The following is an 11,103-nucleotide window of genomic DNA, read 5'->3' as shown; positions in this document are numbered from 1 at the left end:
AGCCCGACCCGGGGAACGGGGCACGGGGACCGGGGCACGGGGACCGGGGGATGGGACGCGGACCGGGGACGGGAGGAGCGGCTCCCTCGGCCGGCCGCAGGCTCACTGAGCCGCTCGGCCTTGCACCTCCCAGCGCCGACTCCTCCGGCGCGCGGCGGCCCGCGTCTTATATACCCTGCTAAAAATAGCCTGCGAGGACGCCTTCCAATCAGAGCCGCCTGAAGTTCGAATTGAGCCAATGGCGAGGGCTGTGATGGAGAGGCTCGGTCACGCCAGGCGGGGCCGCTGTGAGTCACCGCCTGCCATTGGCCGGAGCTGACATCACCGGCGCGCAGCCCCCGGGCCGGGCGCAGCGTGATTGGGCGGTGCGCGGGGCGGGCGCGGGCGAGTCACGTGGGGGGAGGGAGTGGGGGGAGCCAGCGGGGAGGAGGGGGAGGCTGGCAGCGGAGCTTTGAATAGGGAAGTTTTGCAGGGGTTACGTTTGCAGTCAGTCCGGTGTTTGCAAATATTGTGTGGGCTCGCGAGCGCGTCTCTGGGCTCCGGTAGGATCCGAACCCGCGGCGCCTAATTGCTGTGCACTGAGTTTGCATGAAACTTTCCCCGGCGCTGCAGGCACGGCTGCTGCGCTCCCGACTCCAGACCGCACACCTCCCTGTTTTCACAACAGCAGTGACTGTCTTTTCCAACCCGACATGGATGTACTCCCAATGTGCAGCATCTTCCAGGAACTCCAGATTGTGCACGAGACTGGTTACTTCTCGGCGCTGCCCTCCCTGGAGGAATATTGGCAACAGGTAAATAGGAATTTTCGTGTGCCAGGTGCCCGGTGCACCGAGGAGGGAGTGCATGCACGCACGGACAGGATGGTGTGTGGTTGGAGGTGCATTTCTTTTTCTTCTTCTTCTTCTTTTTTTTTTTAATGGTTCGGGTAAATTTTTAAAAAATTAAAATAATTAGTCTTAAAACGTACTTTGTGCTGCTTGCGTGCGGAAGGCACTTTAAAGGGGCCTTTGACGGCGTGAAGTGGAGTTGTCATATGAGCGGGGCGCCGCAGCGCTTGGTCTCTCCGAGCGTTTTCGCCCGTTTCTGGGGCTTCTGGACTGCATCCTCTCGAGGGCAGTCCCAGCTCCGCGGCCTGATCCCGGCCCGAGCCCTTGGCAGAAGTTTGGTGCCTTGTACCAGCTCCAGACTCCACAGCTGGATCTTGTCGTATGAACTTGCCTGGACTGCCAAGGGTTGTTGGGTTTTGTTTTGTTTTTAATGGGGAATTTGTTTTTGTTTTTGCTTTTTTGGTGTTTGTACAGAGTTTTTTTGTTTTTTTTTTTTTAATTAAAAATGTCACCCGTGAAGCATCCACCAGCTCCTTTTTTCTCTACTAGGTCATTTCCAGTTTCTTTCTCCCCTTTGGAATCCTTAAGATTTGTTTCGATCTGCCTTGTTTTTCTTACCTGCTTTTTTTGTTAACCAGAAAAAAAAAAAAAAAAGCCAACAATGTTTGCACAACCAGTGACTTATCAGTCATATGACAATGAGCCCGTCCAAATTGCTTCAAGTCTGAGTTTGAGAAGAAGAGTCTCGGTTTCTGGCATTTTTTTAGTAGAACTGGAATTTTTGACATTGGACATTTAAGAAAGTTAACCCCCCCTCCCCCAATTCGTTAGGATTGCCTGAAGGGAGAGAGATTCTGACACTTGTCTCATTGTCTTTAAAAAGATAGAAGGAGGGGTGGGGGCTGTCTCTCTGCCCTGCTAGGCTGTTTGCTTTTTGTCACAAAGTGAATTAGCAGATCAAATATATTCTGTGTGTTTCAAAGCCTAGAAAGCTTTTAAAAGAGATGAAATGCAAAGTGTTGCAACCTTCACATGCCTGCTTAATTGTTCCCAGCCCTATCCTGCCTTCCTCTCCCCTCCCCCCCCCTTTTCCTCCTAAAGAAGCTGCTCCCTAGGACGTGATTGAAATTGATCTAAGTAGTTTCCTACGGGCATTTGGGATTTGGGCCCCAAGCCAGGCTGAGCTCCCGGTCCCCTTCAGAGGGTTTTAAACTCTCGGAGAGCTACGTTTTGGTCCCCAGTGCTTATCAGCATAATGGAGATTTCAAATTAGCCAGATTATTAAAGTTTAACAAGATCTCAGTAAATGTGCTTTCCTTTTTCTTTGGCGCATCAATAAAACACCTTGCCTTCTCTCCTCAGAATACTGTTTTCTCAGAACACTGTCATATGCACTATAACTCAGACGTCTAATTTTAGGGGTAAAGAGAAAACAATGATTGTTTTTTTCCCCTTTGCTTGCTCATGCTGGCTATGTGAGAGTCTGGGGAGGGGGAGGGTATGTGCTATATTATAGCAGGCACATTTGCTAAGTAAGCAAGCAAGCATGAGCCCTTTGGGTAGGCTTTGCTAGTCCTGAAAATGATTTGCTAAAAAGAGCAGAGTTTGCTGTAGAAATTTAATTCTGTAGAATTGCAGTTGTATAGACAGCCTTATATGGACATGCAGACACTTGATCCTAGTAAAGATAAGGGCAGACATAATTTAATCCTAAAATGTTTCCTACCGTTTTTCTTTTCCAGTGGCTAGAAAGTTTGAGATGGTGGGGAGAGGGGATGCTGGTCTCTCGGCAGTTGTAGCTTCTTGAAAGGTTGGTTGTGGGGCTGGGGAGGGGCACTGTCCATGACACACTGCATGTACATTTGAACCGGGTCCTTTTTTGGCCGCCGGTCAGAATTTCAAAAGGAAGTCTCCTTTGGCATTGCGTGAAAGAAACAGAGTGATGACTCATACAGTTGTACTCTTGGCCAGTAGATAAAGTTCTTGTCCATTGTGGGACTCCCAGCAGGGCTGGGGAGGAATTTCCCCTCCTGCATCGTTTACAATAGCAGATGGCCATTCTGGAATTATTTCTCCACTCCTGTTGTTGAAGCTCTTGTTTTTCTCTGACCACTGTGGAAGTCATTAAAGTTGTGTGCGAGCATGGCCCCGCACTTGGGAATGGCGTTCTTTGAAAGCCTCCTAGGTCGGGCACTACAGGAAACAGGGTGGTTTCTCCAACAGCTCCATTGATGTCCCTGAACGCAGACCGTCCGCTAGCGGCGTGTGCTGGCTGAGTGTGGCCCTGTGCTCTCAGCTGTGTCGCTAAAGAAGGACACATGCAATGTCAGAACACACTGCCTCGCGTGCAGTGCAGCCTTTCTGTCTTGTGCGTGAGAAGGGAGGGTGGCCGGGGCATTCCTTAAAGCACATGGTTCTCGAGACCGTCAGATGATCTGGTTAAACCTGTCGGGGGGCATGTGTCTGAGGCTGGTTTTCTTTGTGTGGTTTACAGAAACTCAGTAGTCGCGTCAACACTGGTAACTATGACAAAGGTGGCCTGGTGAGACCATCAGTCCTTGTGGCCACTGGTCCAACCTGGGAAGGCCTGGAGTCCTTGTGGCCACTGGTCCTTCTCCTGATTGCATATATCCGTTCCTAGAGACGCGATTCTTACAGCCCCATGGCCACAGTCTGTTTGCCCTTGATTCCTGCATGTTTTTGGAAACGTGCTTTCAGTTCCATTGTCAGTCGTCATCACGATCACATGCCTTCTTGTGGTTCCTTTCGCACAGACCTGCCTGGAGTTGGAACGTTACCTCCAGAGCGAACCCTGCTATGTGTCAGCCTCCGAAATCAAGTTTGACAGCCAGGAAGATCTGTGGACCAAAATCATCCTGGCTCGGGAGAAAAAGGAGGACCCGGACCTGAAGCTTTCCTCCAGTCCCCCCGAGGATGCTCTGAACAGCCCCGGCTTTGCTTACAACCTGGAGACCAACAGCCTGAACTCCGACGTGAGCAGCGAGGCCTCCGACAGCTCTGAGGAACTTTCTCCCACCACCAAGTTTACCTCCGACCCCATCGGCGAAGTCTTAGTCAACTCGGGGACCCTGAGCTCCTCCGTCACCTCCACGCCCCCGTCTTCTCCAGAACTGAGCAGGGAGCCTTCTCACCTGTGGGGCTGCATGCCAGGCGAGCTGCACCCCCCCGGGAAGCTGCGCAGTGGGACTGCGGGAAAGCCGGGCGACAAGGGCAGTGGGGACGCCTCCCCGGATGGCCGGAGGCGGGTGCACCGCTGCCACTTTAACGGCTGCAGGAAAGTTTACACCAAAAGCTCCCACTTGAAAGCACATCAGCGCACTCACACAGGTCAGTCCCTCCTGCGCGACGCGGGAGGTGGGCTGCTGGTGGGCGCCACTGATGCATCAGCCCTGGGAGGGGGCCGGGGCTCCGCAGGAGGCTGGCAGAGCAGACACATCCTCACCTCATGCTTCCCCAAAAGAGTTGGGTCTCTGGGGAGGACAGAGTGGGAGCTCAAGGACTGGACGTGTGTGCCCGGTGAACGGGTGAGACTTTCAGATTAAACAAATGAGGTAAATCCCATTCTCCGCCTACACCCCATCCCTCACTCACTCCAACCTTCCCCGTGATCGCTGGGGGGGCCCCCCCGTCATGTGGAGTTACCTCCGATTTTCTGAAATGAAGCTCAAGGGTGGGGGGGAAGGGGCGGCTGGGGGGTGCAGAGCATGCGGGCTCCCCCGGGCCATGAGATGTGGGAGCCTGACCCACGCGCTCCACCGGAAGCAGTACTGACCCCCGGGTACTTGCTGAGAAGTTCTCTGTGTATCACGTGGCCTTTGTTTTCTGATACCAGTTTAAAAAAACAAACAAAACAGCTTTGTAATGAAAGCCCACAACCCAGATGAAAGTCGCATCTGAAATTACTGTGACAGTCTGGGGTAGCCGGGTGAAGAGTCACCCAAGTTCCGGAGAGGGGAGGGATCTTGCACGTGGAGTCACGTAAGCTCTGACCTGGCCGGTGAGGGTGACGAGAGGGGACCTCTGAGCCCTCAAGTCGGGGTCCCCGGCAGAGCTGTCGGAGGCCTCGCTGCTCACGTCAGGACCCAGGTGTCCCCCCCCCCCCACCCCCGTATGTCCCGACAGCCCACTCGGGCACTGGCTGGAACAACATCTTGAATTTCCTCAGGTAGCACTTGTAGTGAATTCATATTTATTGTCTGACTGATGGAAGAGGTAGATTTGGTCGCTTGATTGTCATTTAGAAAGTGCTTTGAAGGCCCTCAGGATGGGGTTTCCCAGAAACTCATGACCTCAGTTTTGGAGAAATGTCGTTTCCCGGAGGAAAGTACAAAGCCTCATTCCACAGGGAAGTGAGTAAGGAACAAAATAAGTGCTTGAGAGAAAGCGTTTCCATGGAGAGAGCAATAAAACTCTGCCCCCGCCAGGGCTGTGGGTCCAGTGGGCTGACACGTCACCTCAGAAGTATTTCGCCAGGCTGAGCATTTGTCATTCTTACTGGGTAACGCTGATGACGGTCCCGTGGGCCCTGCCATGCCCGGGTCCCGGCTGCAGCACTTGGCGGCCCCCGGCTGGCTCAGGAAGGGGCTCCGCCGTTTCACCTCCAGTACGGGCTCCGTCCTTAACCGAGGCCAGCCCCGGAGCTGGCAAATGAGTTGACTTCGGTGCGGCGGCTTGCGTGTGTCCTGTTGCTGCGTACCTCCTCCTGCTCAGTGAAATCACGGTGTGCCTGTCGTGTGCTCTCTTCCCAGGAGAAAAGCCTTACAGATGCTCATGGGAAGGGTGTGAGTGGCGTTTTGCAAGAAGCGATGAGTTAACCAGACACTTCAGAAAGCACACTGGTGCCAAGCCTTTTAAATGTTCTCACTGTGACAGGTACGTGCACAAAGCGCAGGGACCGGAATGGCCTCTCCCGGGAGGGGCGGGAGGCAGTGAAGAAGCCAGGCGCTTCCCTGTCCCGCGCTTCAGCCGGGGACTTTCTGAGACAGTCTGTAACCTGCCAGTTGTCCAAATTAGGAAGAGCTGGGTTCTGGGTGCATGAGCATAGAGTGATTTCATTCATACTTTCTGGACGTTGGCCTGCAGCCGTGCAAACTTGACGGTTGAGTAATAAGGTCAGGTGAAATCCTCCAAAGAGCAGATTGGAGTCCTTCCTTTATCTGCCCGTCCACTGGAATTTCCTACTTCAGAAACACAAAAGGGAATGGCTGTGACTTAGTGGATGCCCCCCTTGCCCCGGAGAGCGCTTGGGTCGGGGGAGCACAGGCCAGGAGGGCTGTAAGCTCGGTGAAGGCGGAGACCTAACCTGTCGGGTGCTGATCTGCTCTGCAGGTGTTTCTCCAGGTCCGACCACCTGGCCCTGCACATGAAGAGGCACCTCTGAGGGAGCAGAGCGGCGAATCCTGCGGGCTAAAAGGCTTCCAGGCTGAGAGACAGCCGTGGAAGGAGGGTGCGTGTTCCAGCCAAAGCATGCCATTTTTGCACCCCACCCAGTTGCCTCCAGGACCTCTACTTGGAAGGTCTTTCGAGGGCGAAAAACGTCATGTCAGAAGCGGCAGAGCACCCGCGGTGTGTGGTGTTTGGGTGGCCCTGGACTCGCCACTGGTACCTATCTTCTGAGTGGTCCCTAAGCCTTTGCCGTGAGCATGTGCACTGAGAATGTTAATGGTTGGGTTGACTGTCTGTGGAGGGTCTGTTAGTTACTGACTGTGTGATGGGGGCAGAGTCTTTTTTCCCTTGCGGTAGCGAGACTGCAAGAGGCAGCAAGCGCGGAGTTTGAATGTTCTGTGTGTGAGGAGTATCCCAGGAGATGAGGTGACCACCGATCATTTCCCGGGGGGTGGGGTCTGCGCCTTAGGAAAAAAAAAAAAAAGAAGAAGAAAAAAAAAAAAAAGAAGGGAAAACATGGAGGGCGGGAGTGGGTGGTCAAGACCCCCGAGTGGCGAGTGGGTGTGGGGAGGGGAGCCCCTCCCCGTGCGAGAGAACTTTCGGTGTCTGGTGCAGCTACGAAAAAAAAAAAAAAAACGTGCAATGTGTCAAGTAGCTTGTTTACTTGCTACAACAGAGCTCATTTGTGACCCGTTGTATAAGCTGTGTATTTACAAATATAACACATTGATAACTTTTCCTTGTAAGACTAAAAGTAATGCATGGTCTGGGAAACTATCCGCTTTCCATTCTTAAATCAGGACTACAATGTTGATTCCAGTTACTGAGCAGCTAAGAGATGATTGGTCAAATTCAGTGATCCCTAGCCATCTGGGCCTGGTAATACACAATCCTTCCCCCACCTTCCCCCCAGCGATTTTGTAACACTCCCCTTTCAGAAAGGCGTCGTGCAGCATAGGATTATTTTTTAAATGATTCTGAATTTGAATTACCTTTTTGGAGAACTTCCTGATGCCCTTTGAAGACATTGGGCATATGTTGGGTATCAAGAATGCTAGGGCTGGGAATTGCTAGTCTAATGTGACGTTAGACTAAGAACCTAAAATTTTTCTCAGTTGGGTGGATAAAACCACTAAAGCTTAGAAACTGTTTTCTCATGCAGCTAAGTTTCTCTTATTTATGCCTTGAGGACTAATTTCTGGTTTTCTAGCTGTTAATGCACTGTAGATCTTAATAATGGTGCCTTATGCAAGTGACCCCTTCTGTGGGGGTCTCATACAGGGGTATGGGTGATGCATGCTTTATTAAGGCTCTTTTTTCACCTGGCATTGTACTGTATCAATATATAATACAGAAAAAAAAAAAATCTCTTTAAAGTCCTCCTTCACAAAGACAAATAGAGAGATAAAACTCCCCAAACAAGTCAGTATTTACTCGATATTTTAGACAACTTGACTGTCAGTGTTGAAGTGGAAAACACATGATAATTGGAAAATCGGACCATTTCTGCCACCATGAGACTTTCATACAGACTTTGCACAACAATTGTATAGATCACACACCGGCTGTATTTAATATGTAACGTTTTCACACATATTAAAGATACAGAATATAAAAAAACAATGTTAATGTATTTGCTTAAAAGGCACAAGCTCCACATATCTATCTAGCTATCTGTTGGTAATACAGAAAGTATATTACTTTTTTTAAAAAAGTGGGCGGAATTCTTGTGTATGTATATTTGTGTGTATAGTATGTGTATGTGTGTATGTGTGTGTGTGTGTGTGTATATATACATATATATAGATAATATATAAATATTTTTTTAAGGAGAAATGAGAATGTTTAGATAGAAAATTCCACAGCCTGTGAAGAAATACTTCAGAATGGCCATAAAGGAGGTAAAAATGAAAACCATAACTTTTATAAAGGCTTTATCTGTAATTTAATGATTTGCCACAGATCCTCGGCATCCAGTCTATTCCAGACTGCTGAGTTTGCTCGTCATTATTGGCAGGTCCAGAATAAGGGATCTTCGGCCATTCAAAAGTGGAAGGGAATCCTCACCCACTAATTGGTCTCAGACACACTAAGGATTTGATTTTGAATTTCAGCCTTATTAGAACATCTAACCTAAGAGGAAGCTAATCACAGGGATTCTTTTTTAGAATACTTTTTATGCAGATGAAGCTATTTTTTCCAGCACATAGATTCTTCCAGTTTTTCCAACGAGTAATTTCCCCGAATTGGCATACTGCAGCATGGACAGCTGATATTTCATCCAGCTGCTGGCTTGTGGGTGTGGATCTTTTCTTTATATATATGTATATATATATATATATATACACATATGAGTCTGGCTGGGCTGGTATTTTGTTTGATCTTCCAGGAAATGAGCAATGAGGAAAGCTCACATAACTGGTTTTTTATCTGGGCTGATGAATACACGTACCTGAACAACTCACTTCATTTTGCTGAGGGGAAAATGCACTTTTCTTTTGGCAACTCCAAATCCAGGCACTTGATTTGCTGGGTTTGGGGAAACTCCTTTTTTGGCCCTGCTGTGTTGCTTAGCCATAACAATTCCATTAAGCAAGAAGGTAAACAAAAGACAAAAAAGGAAAAAAAAAAAAAGCAACCACCGCAACTTGCACTGGCTTGTCTCACTTATGAAACACCATGAAGTTGTTTGATTGGGTGGGGCTGGGTGCCATGTGTGTCAATGCCTGTAATTTTCACAATAAGCAAGTACATAAAGAATTACATTCTGTTCAGGTGATAACTGAGCCTCAATCAAGCAGAAACTTTTTGCTTGACATTAAAAAAAAATTTCTATTAGTGAAATTTCTTTCTTTTTTTTTTTTGAAGCACCCTGTTATCTAAAGAATCTTTGTAAGATTTTTGTAAAATTTTGTTTTACAAGATTTTATTTGAAATTGTTTTTTGCAAGATTGTTATATTTCTGTATGAATGTATTTTTTATTGGAATAACATAAAAGAACTCTTATCAGCATCTTGAGTCTGGTGGTTCTTTTTTTGGGGAGCGTGAGGCAAGGGTGTCGAAATAGATTCCTGTTCTATTAGTCAGCCTGGCTCCTCCTTGGGAAATACCGCTTGTGCAATTCAGAGAGCCACTTGCCTGTCTTTCCCCCCTGACTTTTTAAACAGCCTGTCCTGGGAGCTAACGTGGAAAGAGGAACCTGATGTTGCTCTGAGGAAGGTAGAAATGACAGAGCCGGCCCAAAAGTCACCCCCTGGCCTTAAACCCACTCTTCTATATAAACTGTATATTTACTGATCAGCCCAGTAAAATGGGGCAGAAAGTAAAAGATTGTTTACATGATCAACACATGCTTTTATATATATATATATTTATTTAAATATATATGTAAATATATATATAAATAAATATATATAAATATAAATATGTATATAATATATAAATAAATATGTAATTTTTAGGGCCAACAGGATGTATTAAATGTAGAGTTTGAAAGTACAGTAGCTTTTGGTTTTCAGAAATGTTTCTGAGTAGCTTTAGATCTTCATCTTGGTTCCGCTGTGTGATGAGTAACAATTGGTCTGCCTACAAGTCCATTTCCAGATCATATTCAGACTCGGTAGTGACAGGGTAAAATCAATGTGCTTCTAGAAGAAGGGGGCTGCAGGATGACGGAAATGCCCTTAGGAATGAGCTTCCTAACATCGTTGTTTCAAGAAGTTTTTGATTTTCGCTTGCTCACTACTGCTCTTCCTAGCGGATCTTCATTTTGCTACATGTGCAGAGTTTACACTACTTGGCTTTTAATTTTATAATTAGGGAGGGGAAGTTTAAATGCCTCCCCAGATTAGGAATGTTAAGTAATTTTCTTTCTAGAACGGCAGTAAAAATATCTGCAATTTGCAAAGAGTTGCCGTGTGGGAGGCGGCAGGAAGCAGATGTAATTTTTGCCAGGACTCATGGGTGTGTGGTGTTCTGAGGCACATGTCAAGATGACTAATAGTTGGATTGCCCTGACAGTACAGCTAAATAAAGGCTTGATAATACATTCTCGGCTACTAGTAAGAATTGACCACTTTGTCATGCGAAGACTATGCCGAACAGCTCAGTTATGTTCAAATAAGGCTGTTAGAAGCCGCGTCATGTAAGGAATCAGCTGTAAACCAAGGATATTTATAGAAGTCTAAAAAATTTCAGTGTGCTTAACGAATTTTTTGAAACCTAGCTCAAAGGGTATGTTCCTGTTTGAACTAGCTGTGTGCTTCTGGACAATTTGCTGTGTTTCGCTGGACCTCAATTTTCGTATTGCTAAAATATTTTGGGCCAGGTCACATATGTCTGGCATTTTATACAGCACTACAATTCTGTGGTCTTGTGAGTATAGGGTGGATTTCAAATTACACGTTCACCATTTTCAGAACGCTCGGCTCAGATCTAGAAAACTTTCTTTTGCTACAGTAGAAAGTATTGTTGGGAAAATTGCTCCGACTTGGAATGGAAAATGAAACGTTCTCAAATTGCCCTTTGCCCCTTTAATTACAGTTAAGTTATTCAGGCATTCGGTGCTTTATGGCGTACCATTTTTTTAATTTAAAAAAAAACAAAAACAACTCTTTGAAAAGTGCCATTGTAGCCATGGCAGATCCAAAGTGTCTCAAGTTGTCCCGAGGCACCAGTCATATTCTGCACTTCCCAGCTGACCTGGGTGCCCCTGGGGGAGTGGGGGCGGGGGCGATTGGAGTCAAGTTGTTTACCTTCATATTTTAATTGCTATGGAGAAAGAGCATAGCTTTCGTATGTAGTTCCTTTCTTAGGATTTAACCTTCTGCTACTCTGAGCTACTTTTTTTTCACCACAATCCTCCTT

At 47.5% G+C, this 11,103-nt stretch overlaps 1 protein-coding gene across 2 annotated transcripts; it reads left to right on the top strand.

The window, feature by feature from the left end:
- The first annotated feature begins 455 nt into the window (after positions 1-455).
- Positions 456-9,249, top strand: KLF6 (KLF transcription factor 6). Of its 2 annotated transcripts, none has more exons than XM_081820507.1 (4): positions 456-794; positions 3,605-4,178; positions 5,600-5,723; positions 6,180-9,249. In XM_081820507.1, the coding sequence occupies exons 1-4, from the start codon at positions 693-695 to the stop codon at positions 6,229-6,231; spliced, it is 852 nt and encodes a 283-aa protein (XP_081676633.1). In that variant the 5' UTR covers positions 456-692; the 3' UTR covers positions 6,232-9,249. The 2 variants fall into 2 exon arrangements, with proteins under 2 accessions (XP_081676633.1, XP_081676634.1); XM_081820508.1 differs by lacking the exon at positions 456-794 and adding an exon at positions 3,036-3,198.
- The last annotated feature ends 1,854 nt before the right edge of the window (positions 9,250-11,103 follow it).

The sequence above is a fragment of the Leptonychotes weddellii genome, chromosome 5 (assembly GCF_054177405.1).
Source record: "Leptonychotes weddellii isolate Sample4059 chromosome 5, ASM5417740v2, whole genome shotgun sequence".
Taxonomy (NCBI): domain Eukaryota; kingdom Metazoa; phylum Chordata; class Mammalia; order Carnivora; family Phocidae; genus Leptonychotes; species Leptonychotes weddellii.
This window is presented reverse-complemented; position numbering and strand designations above follow the sequence as displayed.

Bases quoted from the DNA above. Each gene is read 5' to 3' on its own strand.
- KLF6 (XM_081820507.1), top strand. From the start codon at position 693: ATGGATGTACTCCCAATGTGCAGCATCTTCCAGGAACTCCAGATTGTG. The intron at 795-3,604 runs GTAAATAGGAAT...CCTTTCGCACAG, and splicing joins TGGAGGAATATTGGCAACAG to ACCTGCCTGGAGTTGGAACG. The intron at 5,724-6,179 runs GTACGTGCACAA...TCTGCTCTGCAG, and splicing joins AAATGTTCTCACTGTGACAG to GTGTTTCTCCAGGTCCGACC.